At 47.2% G+C, this 13,337-nt stretch overlaps 2 protein-coding genes across 3 annotated transcripts in view; both read right to left on the reverse strand.

Annotated features, from left to right (window-relative positions):
* BFSP2 (beaded filament structural protein 2) overlaps window positions 1–1,313 on the reverse strand; it is a 66,447-nt gene extending 65,134 nt beyond the window's left edge. The window contains exon 1 of the mRNA XM_008009109.3: window positions 797–1,313. Coding sequence (XP_008007300.1) covers window positions 797–1,285 — 489 coding nt within the window. The 5' untranslated portion in view covers window positions 1,286–1,313. The remainder of the gene's footprint in view (window positions 1–796) is intronic.
* A 2,278-nt stretch (window positions 1,314–3,591) lies between these two features.
* Window positions 3,592–13,337, reverse strand: part of TMEM108 (transmembrane protein 108) — a 330,830-nt gene continuing 321,084 nt past the window's right edge. For both annotated transcript variants that reach the window (XM_008009101.3, XM_008009100.3), the window contains exons 5-6: window positions 10,480–10,634; window positions 3,592–5,502 (exon numbers count right to left, since the gene is read on the reverse strand). In XM_008009101.3, coding sequence (XP_008007292.3) covers window positions 5,380–5,502; window positions 10,480–10,634 — 278 coding nt within the window. In that variant the 3' untranslated portion in view covers window positions 3,592–5,379. The remainder of the gene's footprint in view (window positions 5,503–10,479; window positions 10,635–13,337) is intronic.

A 13,337-nucleotide genomic window follows, 5' to 3' on the forward strand; every position in this document is an offset into this window, starting at 1 on the left:
TAACCACATTTCAAGTGCTTGATAGCTATATCTGGCTAGTGGCTGCCAGATTGGACAGTGTAGATATAAGATATTAATATTTCCATCATGCAGAAAGTTCTACTTGAATGTAAATTATCTCATTCATATATTTTGTATTGATTACATGTTGAAATAACATTCAGGACATATAGAGTTAAGTAAGCTATACTATTAACTTCTCCTGCTTTTTCTGACTTGTTTTACTGTGGGTAATAGAAACTTGTCGATTACCAGTGTACCTCACATTTCTATTGAACAGGGTGATTATAGGTGGATACAGGAACACACCTCCATTTATTCATTGTTCTTAATACCACATCCATCCAATGGCATTTGACTGGATAATAACTGTAAAAATCCCTTCTCAACAGTAAAGGTGACTGAGGCAGCTCAGGGTAATGGGGCAAATGCAACTTTGAAGGCACAAAAATTCAGGTTCAAATCTCATCTCCATCCCTCTACTAGCTTTGAAGTCTTGGGAAAATTACATGCCTCAGTTTCTCATCTGAAAAATGCAATCAATGAATGATCCGCTGCATAGCATGTCTTTGAATTGTAAAGAAGACAGTGGATAGTGCATGTATGGGGGCTGGCGTGGGCTCCTGGTAAACCTCCGTAAAAAGGAGCATTGTTGTTATCATGAGCATTTTAAGTGTGAAAGTGTAGGGCATTATGGTCAGTTTCTCTGGCCTCAGCCTACTCACAACCTTACTCCCTGCCCTCAGGAGCCCCTCCCAGCCCTCTGCAAAGCCCCTGGCACAGCCTGGACACTTACCTGCTGGCAGCTGCTGGCCCAGGAAGCCCGTAGGGCACCCCAATTTCCCGAGCGCGTGGCCTTGCTCTCCAGGTGCATCCGCAGTTGTGTTTCCAGCTCCTGACTGACTTGTTCAAGGGCATGCACTTTGGCCATATATTCCACCAGGCAGCCCCCTAGGTCCTCAACAGCACCATGGTCCCTCTCCAAACCTGGAGCCGGCACTGTGGCCAGGCCTGAGCTCCGCAGGCCCTGAAGGAAGACACTGCTGATGCCGAGGGCCCGGCGGGTCACACGGGCACCCAGGCCACCTATGCACCCACTGGGTGCTGTTCCTACATAGACCCCGGGTGCTCGGACAAGGCCACTCATGGCATTGGTCCTGGAGGCTGGGGGGCTATCCAGGGAGGATGATGACCGTGGCCCCCTGAAGGATGCCCTGCGCCTCTGGAGGGGCATGCTGGAGCTGGCACTGGGGGGCAAGTCCACTACTACTCGCCTCTCGCTCATCACCCCTTCTGCCTCTGTGGTGCCCAGTGGGTTTACAGAGTCCAGTGCCTTTTGGTTTACAGCCCCAGCATCCCTGTGGCCTGGTCACGGGCCTCTCTGGAATCTCCCCTCTCCCTGGGGCTGCTTTGTCTGCTGTCTTCCATGAGTTTCCATCATTCACTGAGCTGAAAGAGAAGAGGGCACTGCCCAGGGCTGTGTGCAGAGAGGCACTCATGCATTCTTTGATGCAGGGTCATGTGCCCAACTTCCCAGATTATTCTGCTGGTGGCGGGGGAGGCTGGATCAGTGCAGACTGTGGGGGTAGACCATTTGGGTTTGTACATTTTACTACCTAAGAGTGGGCAAGGCAGGCATCAGGCAACCCCATTTTACAGACGAGTAAACTGAGGCTCAAGGACCTCAGATCACAAGTGTGGTGATCACTTGCCCCAGACCTCAAATTACAAGCTAGGACTCAATCTAGCTATTTTGGGGCTTTCTACATCCCTATGTGTACTGGCACATGTGAATGTGAACACACGTCCACACAGGCAATGGAGGATGAAAAGTGTCAGGAGGCAGCTCCAGGGACCCAAGAGAAAAGACTTGCCTACGGTTTCCTCTCTCAGTCCTGACAGCAGCTTCAGGTCCTTGCCTCGCCTCTCTCCTTTCCTCCTCATCTCTGTCCTCTAGTGCTCTGCTGTTCATCAGCTGCTTGCTGTTGGCCAGGATGCTTCCTCCCTCTGGACCTCACTGTGTGAACATTGGCCTGAGCCTCCAACTCTCTGATGCACCAGATAAGGACCTTGGGCAAATTCAGGTCCCACACATTATGTTCCAGCCATTCCCTACACCTCTGCTTCTCCATCTGTTGGAACACTGAGAAAAACAACAAAGACGGTGTTTTCTGGTAAGCTCTCCAAGGGTGCCCCAAGTTAGGATATGATGACACCCCTGGGTTTTAATTATTGACCTTGGCATCCACTAAACCATCAAGGGTCACACCTCAATCCATTATCTAGGGTCAGAAAGGTTCCTCCAGTTCCAGGATGACAACATGGACCTAAAAACAGCTGTACATAAGTTTTACCCTGGAGAAACCAGGTCACCAAACCCCAGAGCTGGATATTTTTCCAAATGCTGTAATGTAGGAATGTACCTCAGGTGAGAGAAGGAGAAGGGAGCCAACCTCTAGTGAATACCAGATCCAGCCTGGTGTGTGCATGAATCGTATAGTTTATTTCATGGAATTCTCAACTCAGCCTCAGGAGGAAGGAGGTCCAGGGTTGACAGGTACTGCCATATGGGCTGTGAACCTCACAGTTCCAAAAGTACCATATCATACGTTCTACAGTTGGCCACTATCCTCTTACGTGAGAGGACCCTGAGAACTGCAATGACTTGCCCAAGGTCCCGTGTCCAGAAAGTAGCAGAGCTGGGAGCAGACACCCTCTTCCAACCTCTGGGCCAGTGACTTATTTAGGAGCCTCCTTGTTGCCCACCACCCAGAGAGCAGGGTACCTACCCGAGGTCACACAGGTAAAGGTAAAAAACCTGGTCGCCTACTAGAAGACTCTGTGTGCACTTCCTTCCTGCTGACCACGACACTCCAACCCTTCCTTTCTTTATTGTCTTCCACTTTGTCTGTCTGAGATGGCCTGGAAGGTATTTTATAAATATCAGTGTTGGCTATTTGAGGAACAGATGAAGAACCAATCAGATTAAGTAAAGGACAGTAGTGTCCTTGTTTATTCAGACATAGCATTAATGCTGTGAACACCACCCCTGATGCACCCAGAAGGGGCAAGCGAGCCTGTGTTACAGTAACAGCCTCCTATACAGGTGACACTGACTTGGTTCTGAGGATCTGCATTATTGTGAATTCCAAGATGTATTGTCCAAGGCTGAATGAAAAGTTCAAGCTACTGATTAAGTTGTGCACAAATGTGTCATGTTTAGGTATTGTTATTCTCTACAGAATGGTGACACTCAATGGCCAGGTTAGCTTCAGACTTCTCTGGACCAAAGATATTTATATATAAATCCACTCAGCCCTGGAGGCGGGGAGAGTGAGGGGGGGGATGTACTTTGACACCCTGCCTCCAAAGACCTGATGAAAGATGAGTACTTTGGAGAAACTGCAAACATGTTCAAAAAGATTTTATCAAATGATAAATTGCTAATCCTATTAGCTTGTCACATACATAAAACTCACCTTACTGTTAAATCAGATTGAAAAATACAGATGGATATAAAGTGGTGTTGGTACTGCTCAAGGAAGCTTAGAGCTTATCTTGAAAAGAATGCAAAATATATTAGCAACGGAATCCTCTGGCTAATAAAATAAGTTTATTTATATATACATGGTAGCTGAAATCTGTGGATAAGGAAAAATAAATCATACATCCACATATGTATATATAACATATGTATCTTTGATTACATATATTATATATAAATTTTACTTTACAAACAGATTTTTCTCTGTATACTCACACACATTGGTATATTAAATGTAACAGTTAACAGAAATATTATGGTAAGGTTAAAAAGGTAAGACAACAACACGCTAGAAAATTAACTTAGAGAAACATTTAGTTGCTTCTTTGTGGGCTGAAGAGTCTTTGAAGAGAGACAACAACCGAACTCATGTGAAGTAGGTTCACACAACATTGAGAACACACTTTCGAAGGCCATCTTTTTTTCTTTTTTCTTTTTTTAAGGAAAACGCAGGAAGAAAAAAGTCATGATAGACCACAGCAACAACACAAACATATGACCCAACATTCAAGTTCAATTCCCAATCCAACTATAAGAGCATCTATATTCAAAATATACTATCAAACTATTTTTCTTTTAGAGAAAGGAAGTGTCAAAGCAGTAATCATCTCTCTCAGCCACAATCAGGAAAAAAGAGAGAAGCAGCCACCTCTGGAAGCCCCTTGGGCATCTCTGAGGGTCTGACCCTGTTGGCCGTGCTGGACACAGCACGGGGAGGCAGCCAGCCGGCTGGGAACAAGGGGAGCAGCGGAAGCCGAGAGCTGGATGGCAAGTCCCCCGGCTGGTGCTGCGAGCAGGTTTGCAGTGCCAAGTAGGAGTATAATAATGTCTTCTCCCAAACGATTTGCTTGGATTTTTTTTTTTTTTTTAAAGATTGCAGGAGGAAGGTTTCAAAAATTATCGCTCTACTACCTCAAAGCTTCTTAGATAAACGTATTCCTCAGGGGCACAATACCATGGCATTTTGAGAAAACAAAGCTGAACCCCAATAAACATTTGATCCTTGAAGAAGGGCAAGCATTTTAAAGCTCCAGGGCCGGGATCAATCCTCTCCAAGAGAAAGGCACGGGTGTTTAATGCAGATGTGGGTATTGGAGGGGATACAGGAATGGCCATAAAGGGAGCATTTTCCCACCAGGGAAAGGCAGTCCTGTTGTTAGCAGCGGAAGTAACGTTAGGGGGACACGGCCTTGGGATGCCTTGATGTCCTCCATGGATTCCTGAGGGCTCCAAGCTCCTGCCTGCCGTCCACAACTTGGATGGAATTAAACATGACATCCAATGGTGCCGTCATAAGGCTCCAGGGCACTCATCCTCAGAGGTGATGAGATGCTCCCTTTTCCTGCTCTGTGCATGAGTCTGCCGTCTTCCCCGCAGGCGGCCCAGTTCCCTTTACAGGTGTGCATATGAGAAGGGAGGAAATGAGGTCATACCAAATCAAGAGGAACCAGAGCTTTAAGAAACACTCAAAGAATCGTGCGCTTGACCACTGTAACATTCAGCTTCTACAGGAGGTCAGTCTCTCACCTCACCTGACCAGGGTTCCTGGAATCCCCAGGTGCTCAAGAATGGTTATTAAGAGAAGCAATCGATGCAACTGCTTTGCTTAGAAATACCTTTATTTTATAAAGCCACAGATCATTCTGTAAAGTTTTTTTTTTTTTAAACCACACTTGTAAAAAAGATGTTGACAATTCATAGGAAAAAAAGCTCAAAATGTTTCTCATTAAGTCAGGGTTACACAAAGGTAATATTTAATATTTATAATATATATATTTGTATATTTATAATTTAGAGACAAAAAATAGGGAATGGCAAAGCGATGTCTGCTGTAGTTAGATCTCAGATACTTGATCGTTTCCCACAAACAGTGTTTCTTGACAGAAGGGGTTAACAAGAACCATCCCAGTGTCTCTATAGTCGCCATTGGCTGGGGAGCGGGGCTCTGAGAGCTGGTCCTGGGAAGAGAGAGGGGGGAGATGGAGTGAGCTGGAGAAGGCTTAAGAGGTGGCCGTTCTTAAAAGAAATGTACACATGGGAACATTTATTTCAGCATTGATGGCTTGGTGCACATTTTCATCATCCCCACTGCTAATGCTGAGGTGCAGAGCCCTCTGTGCCATTCTTTTAATTAATTAATTTGCGTGTGTATGTATATGTGTATATTTTAATTTTTGTGCTGCTCCTTCAGATTTTTATAGCAGCTTTCAAAAAATGTTTCCTGCTTCTGGAATCACCCCAATCCCAGGCTGCCAGAGATGGTACTGCTTTCCTTGTCAAAGTCTGAGGGGGCTTGCCATGCATGACACACATACAGTGCATGGTTCACTGCACTACTGGCAAAACTTGGTCTACTTGGACCCCAGACTACTTCCTGCCTCTTTCTCACAGACTTCTGGGAAACTCCTCCATTTTTCCTTCCTGAATGCACCTAGATTCACTCACCTTTTTCCTGCTACCCACCTGTCAGGATCTAACAGACCTCTCGAGAGGCTTCAAGGGCCAGTTCCTTCCCCCTCTGAGTCCTTCCAGAGCCTGGTCAGAATTATTGCCCCGTTTCTTATAGCACTAGTGATGCTGAGCTGAATGGATCTGCATTTCTGTGTGACTGCATAATAAGTGATGGATGAAAATTTCAGTCTGTATGTTCAGTTGCAGGAGCAGAAAAGCCTAGAAATAGGCAATCCACTGCCCAGAAGGTAATCTGCATGGCTTTGGCAGGGTTTTGGTTTCACTTACCAAGGAGAGCTAACATTTATGGGCTACTGAATGGCTGTACTTGGATTTGGGCCCTGGTACTAATTGAGAGAGAGAAAAAAGAAAGTCATAGCTTGTTCCAGTTTAAAACAGCTAATGTCTCAGAACCTTCAAGCCATTTCCGGGCAAACACTCAACTATAGGCCTAGGTATACGGGCTCATGCCAGATTTGCTTAGAAATATCTTCATTTTAAGTAGCCACAATTAAATCTCTGAAGTTAATTTTTAAACAAAACATATGTAACAGATACTTTCTGAGGAGTACTTACTGCTCTATGAATCATAAGGTAAGAAAGGAAGAAATGCCATTGTTGATAAAATGTCTTTTCAGAAGACAATAATTTCCTTCAGTGTCTGGAATTAGTTCAACACCTATCTAAGGGTGGATAGGCGGCCAGCTATTTAAGGAAAATAGTGGAGCACCTCAAAGAGGAGACAAAAATCCTTTTCCTCCACCATGCCTTTGGGTTCAACTGTGGAGACTGAGCTTTGGCTTGTCATTTTATAGCTTTCACAAAGCAAGTATTCACCAAAGGCAAAACCATGTGGGTATACTTTGCTGCATAAAAAAGAGAGAGTTATTCAGGAAACAACCAAAGGAGAAGAAAAAAGAGAGGAGGAGAGAAGGAGGGAGAAAAGAAGGAAGAAGAGAAAACAGGGAGAAGGAGAAGGAAGAGGAGGGAAAATAAAAAAGAATGGAAGTTTCCGAGCACCTTTTGGGCATCACAATTTTGTCTGTACAGCCCTGGATCTGAGTTTTGCTGCTTGCATCAACAGAGAAGTGGGGGCAGGGCAACTGAGGAACTTCCTTAGGCAAAGCATGTGGCAGTCTCCAAAGTTAGCAGCTAAAGGGCAGGCGGTGAGTACATGTCCCGAGGACACGGAACATGGTGGAGTATGAACTGGGACCTTATGATTGCTCTAGAGGTGGTTGGCAGTGTGTGTGTACTTGGCTGGCTTCATCCTGACCCTAGGCTGCCTGCATTTGCCCTCAAATAGTGTGAGCCCAGAGAATTGGAACAAGTTGTAATATTACTCTAAATAAAGCAGAATAAGAGGAACTGCTTGCTGGGAGGGAAACAGCAAAATCCAATCCACTCTGAAGCCAAGCTGAGCTTTGTGCTGTAGGTCCTATGTGTCCTATGGCGCCCTCCTGGTCTGGAGACCATGACTGGCTGGGCAGCCCTTTCTGCCAGAGCCTCTGGCTTGTGTTGGACAGCGGCCCTCGTGCTCTGTGCCAAATGACTAACTGGGATGTTCGAAAAGCAAGGGCCTTTTCTATAGTGCGTTCACGAGTATTGTCCTTTGGCTTTGGTTTTCATTTACCAATTTGCAAAGAGAATATGAGAAATTTAAAGTTCAGGGGTTCACAGCCCATACCTAAAGTAGGTCCAGCCCCTTTGTCAAGTTACACATTTTTTTCCACTTACTGTAACAGATCTCAGGAACACCTTTTCCATGCAAAATGTACACAGGCCACACTAAAGGCCAGTGCTGCAATGAAGCTGGCCCCTCGTTTGTCCTCTGGTTAAAAATTTTTCTTGGGCATTTACTGTGTGTTAGGCTCTGACTGGGTGATGGGTAAATTGTGGTGAACAACATTTATAGTTCATTAGCTTGACAAACATTTACTAAGAACCTACTATGTGCCAGGCAGTGCTCTAGGTGCTGGGAATAGAGCAGTGAGCACAACAAACAATGCTCCTGCCTCAGGCAGCAGGACAGCAAGACCACAAACCAATCAACAGGGAGAGAATGATGCAATGTCAAGTGAGAAGTGCTCTGAAGGCAAATAAAGTAAGGAAGAGGAAACAGAATGAGGCTGGGGATTTAATTAATATAGAGTGGTCAGGGAGGGAGGGCCTCCCAGAGGAGGTGGCATTTGAACAGAGACCTGAAGGAATTGAGGGTTCAAGGTATCCAGGAGAAAAGCATTTCAGATAGGGTGCAACAGCAAAGCTCTAAGGTGCGGGCAAGCTTCCTGTGCAGGAGGAAGAGCAAAGAGGCCACTGAAGCTGGTCTGTGATCAATGGGAAGTGTGGTAGGGCTTCAGGTGGTGGGCAGGGGCCAACTTGTGAAGGGCATGGGAACAGGAGTCTGGATTTTATTCAAAATGTGGAGAAGAGCCACTTGAAAGTGGACGCTGGGGCGGACATGGGATCCTGCCTTGAAAAGATCATCTGGCTCTTGTGTGGAGAGCAGACTGCAGAAGGCAAGATGGTAGTGGGGATCCAATTTAGAGGCCACTGCAGCACTCATGATGTGAGGGAGGAGAACGGCTTGGACCAGGGGCAGAGGTGCAGGCAATGAGAAGTCCTGGTGCTTAGGGAGAACCAATGAAATTTTCTGACAGACTAGAAGTGCGGTGTGCAGGAAGGAAAGGCAGCTGGCAGTACCATCTACATAATGAGGAGCTGCAGGTGAGGTTTGGGTTTTGGGGTTGGGAGGGGGAAATCAAGGGTTCAATCTTGGGTATGTTGAGTTTGAGGTGCCTATTAGACATGTGCAGCAGGTAACTGAGTACGTCAGTCTGGGGCCAGGGGAGACATCAAGGTTACAGGTAGAAATTTGGACTCTATAGTGCAGAGATGGTATTTAAGTCATGGGACTAAGTAGAAATAGAAGAGAAGTGACTGGGTGCAGTGGCTCATGCCTGTAATCCCAGCATGTTGGAAGGCTGAGGCAGGCAGATCACTTGAGGTGAGGAGTTTGAGACCAGCCTGACCAACATGGTGAAACTCTATCTTTACTAAAAATACAAAAATTAGCCGGGCGTGGTCGCATCTGTTTGTAGTCCCAGCTACTTGGGAGGCTGAGGCAGGAGAATCACTTGAACCTGGGAGGTGGAGGTTGCAGTGAGCTGAGATCACACCACTGCACTCCAGCCTGGGCAACAGAGTTGAGACTTCATCTCAAAAACAAAAGCAAAACAAAACAAAACAAACAAACAAAAACAAAGAGAAGAGAAGTGGTGGCAGGACCGAGATGGGGGTCCTATACAAGACTTTGAACTTTAACTTGAGAGAAATGGGAAGGTTTTAAGCATGTGAGCGATGTGAACACAGCTATGTTTACAAAAGCTCACCCTGGCTGCTCTGGGGAATGGACCCACACGGGAAGGAGGGGTGGGGTTGTACCTCCACAAGAACTCTTCTCAGCTCTCATTGCCTTACTCAGACGTCTGTTATCTTTCTCCTGGCCATCTCAATTGCATCCTAGTTGAGCTACCTATTTTTAGCCTGTCTTTTTGTGTCATTCCATCCATTTACTCATCCATCAAGCCATTCTTTACTTTCCTTATCCATTCACTGATCACATATAGGGTGCTTTCACCAGGCCATCGGCATAATCCTTCTAAAACTGGGTCACCCAAAGATCAAAACTTTCAGTGACTCTCTGTTGCCCCAAACTAGAGTCCCAATACCATAATACCCCATCAAGGCTGTGTCTAATTGGTCCTTTATCCTTCTTTCCTGTTCTACTCTGGCCTCTACTCCACCCTCTGTGTGAGGATGGAAAGAGCATGGATTCTGCAGTTAAAGTCCTGGGTTCAAAACTCGGCTCTCTCACTGACTGGCCAGGTGTCTTGGGCAAATACCCTGACACAGTGTATTCTTCTGTCCCTTCAGATCCAGCAGGTATCCCCACCTTTCCTCAGGCTACCTCCCCTGCTGGAATGCCTGTTGAAATCCATTGATCCTTCCTAGCATCTCCACTGGGAAGGCTTTCCTCCTTGGGTTTCCACAGCTCTTTGTCTGTAACTTGTCTTGTTTCCCCTAATTGGCTTTGTTTTTGGGTGATGTTGGGGTTTGTCCCCCAGCCACATCTCAGAACCTGAGCCCCTTTGGGAGCAAGCTCTCATCTTCATAGTCCCCTGGGAGTGCTTGGCACAAAACAGGTCCTCACTGAGTATTTGTTCACTTGTTCCCAGAAACCAAAAGTCCCAGGAACGGTGCTTCCAAAATTTAATGTGCAGAAAGCACCTGGGGATTCTTGCTAAAACACTGATCCTGACTCAGTAGGGCCGGGGTAGGGCCCATAACCTCTTGGGTGTTACTGATACTGCTGGTCCATGGGCCATACATTAAGGAGCAAGGCACTCAGAAATGAGCAGATGCCACGGCTCTCTTTGGGCCTGGTTTCCCTGCAGTGGGGCCAGCACTTTCAAGCTCATTACCTCAGAGGTTTCAAGGGACTGGATCTCCCTGGGCAGCTCCACAGCATGCCTGTTGAAGTAGTCCATGGTGATGGCATTGTTCCAGTAGCTCAGGTTGTTCTCCGGGTTGGCAGTCTTCTTCTTCCTCTTCATGCAGCACACCGTCAGCAGGACAGCTGTGGACAGAGTGCAAGTCAGAGAGGAGAGGGAGGCAGCAAGGATGGTGCCTGGGTGGCACCACCAAACTGATGAGAAGAGTTCCCAGCTGGAGGAAGTGTATGGTGGGAAAAGGGGCAGGGCACGGTGAACTGTACAAAGTGAGCCTTAATTCCACAGAAGACCCTGACAGCAGAAGTTCACGGAGCAAAATCACGGGGCAGAAGTCTTGAATGCTGATAAAATAGCTTTTCTGGCACTATCATCATCATCATTAAAAAAAAAACCTGTGCTAATAGTTATACAGGACTTATGGTTCCAAGCACATTAGAAATTTTATTAATTTAATCCTCCATTTAGCCCCATAAAGTCAGTACTATTAGGGTCCCCATTTTACAGATAGGAAAACTGAAGCTCAGAGAGATAAAGTGATAGGCCCAGGAGCAAACCCAGACATCTGGACTCCAAAGTCTATGTTTTTTTTTTTTTTTAAGATGGAGTCTAGCTCTGTTGCCCAGGCTGGAGTGCAGTGGTACAATCTTCGGCTCACTGCAACCTCTGCCTCCTGGGATCAAGTGATTCTCCTGCCTCAGCCTCCCAAGAAGCTGGGATTATAGGTGCCTGCCACCATGTCTGGCTAATTTTTGTATTTTCAGTAGAGACAGGGTTTTGCCATGTTGGTCAGCCTGGTCTTGAACTCCTGACCTCAGGTAATCCGCTTGCCTCAGCCTTCCAAAGTGCTGGGATTACTGGTGTGAGCCACTGCACCTGGCCAGTCTATGCTCTTAACCAGCTGATTCCTGCCTTAGACTGACGCAAAAGCCCACCTGCATAGATGGCCTGAGGTGGGCTCCACGCAGCTTGACTGAGCACAGTGTGACATGTGATCCTGTCTGTTCATCCCTGAGACTCCCAGGGCCCAGGAGGAAGAATTATGTCTGGATTTTGTTGATTAACCAGGTGTGAATTGAGTGGCTTGTGAGCAGGGAAGGCTTCTGAGGTCAGAGAGGTGGGATGGCCTGTCCAGATTCATTTACAGGTGTTTCCCCCAATAATTCTCTTATATGCCTAATCCCATCTTGGTGCCTGCATCTCGAAGGAACTAACACAGTAGATAGGAGTCCCATTTTGCAGACAGGAAGACACTCTAGATCAATGATTAAGTCATTTGTGTAAGTCCTACAGCCAACCAGTGTTAAGAGCTGGGGTTGTGTGCAGGTATGTTCGATTCCACAAGCCAAGTCTTACAAGCACAGCAGGCTTCCTCTCTAATGATCCATGCAGGCTTAACCGTGAGGACAGGGAGTGATGATACATTTCAGTTTGGCCCCTTTGTTTTGTAGATGAGAAACCTGAGACCAGTGAGGGAAAGGATTTGCCCACGGGTGCCAGTGGGAGGGGTGCACGTGGGCTGTGCACAGCCATTTCCCTCCTTTGGATGCTGAGGGAGGAGGTCACAGGGAGGCCTCAGGGTATGGAGGGAGGCCAGGTTGGGGGGCTTAGTGTCTGACCCACCAGCCTGGCAGGCGGGAATGTGCCTGTAGAAGCCCATGGCCCTCTTGTGGAGAAGCCATGAAGTGAGGACTGAGTGCTGGCTGGGATGCACAGGGAAGAGCTCTCAGAGTGTGGGCCTAACACTGGAACAGCTGGAGGACATCCCCTGGTCATCCCTGCTTTGCCTTGAGGCTCTCCCATCCCTGTTTGATCCGTAAGCTCCAAGGAGACACGTTTCCCAGCCATAATGCCTTCTGATCCCAATCTCTTCTACTCTTTTCATTGGCAAGAGTCATTCTCACCTGGGTTTTCTTATATAATAATTATAAACTAATTTGGGGCCTGTGAGTGAAAAGGCACACATATACATTCAGGTCTACTATTCACTAAGCAACCATCGGCACAGTGTTATGTGATCTCTTTGAATGCTGCACTAATGCTCCAGTGTCTGGAAGGAGGCCAGACTGCTCTGGGGCCCGGGTGCAGAAGGTGCCCTGAAGTGTCTAGCGTCAGAGAGAGGGGCTACTCCACTTTGGCCAGGGTGAACTTGAGTTGGTGATGACAAACATCTGCAGCTAGTCTTTTTTTCTAATCTCACCCTCCAAATGGCCCCATCTTCTTGCAGAGAGGATGGGTGAAGACATTCTCAAAAATGGACATCGCATGTGACAAATAGGCAAAGGACCCTGCCAGAGCCACAAAACTGACATGCTCATGAAAACTCAGGCACTGACAATGGTGAGCGCCGACCAATTCAGCGCCAGGCGTGGAGGCTTCTGGCGAGGGTGGTGGGCTCTGTGCATCCTGATGGTGGCAGCAGAGACCAGCTCGGGAGCCACCTGGCTCCTCTGCCCTAGCCCATCATGGCCTGGATCCAATCAAATTCAGTTCTCAGCACTTCAGAAAATGTGCGTGGCTGAGAGCGTCTGGCAGGGCTCAGGAGAGAAAAGCATTTCTCAGCCCCAGGACACATGTATCCTTCCAGGCACTGGTTGCAGCTTGCAATCCGGGAGGGCAGATGAACTGACACCCTCCCTCCTTGGGCAGGCCTGGGATCTGCCTTGCTTAACCCCCACTTCTACCAGGAGCAGAGGATCACCCCTGCCCAGCACCCAGCCCATCTGAATTCTGACTCTGGTGGCTTCCGAGAAGCAGGGCAGGGGCCAGTGCTGGTATGAAAAGCCAGATGAGAGGAAGCTGATGCATGCACTTTGCTACTGACTCAGAGT

The sequence above is a fragment of the Chlorocebus sabaeus genome, chromosome 15 (genome assembly GCF_047675955.1).
Source record: "Chlorocebus sabaeus isolate Y175 chromosome 15, mChlSab1.0.hap1, whole genome shotgun sequence".
NCBI classification, from domain to species: domain Eukaryota; kingdom Metazoa; phylum Chordata; class Mammalia; order Primates; family Cercopithecidae; genus Chlorocebus; species Chlorocebus sabaeus.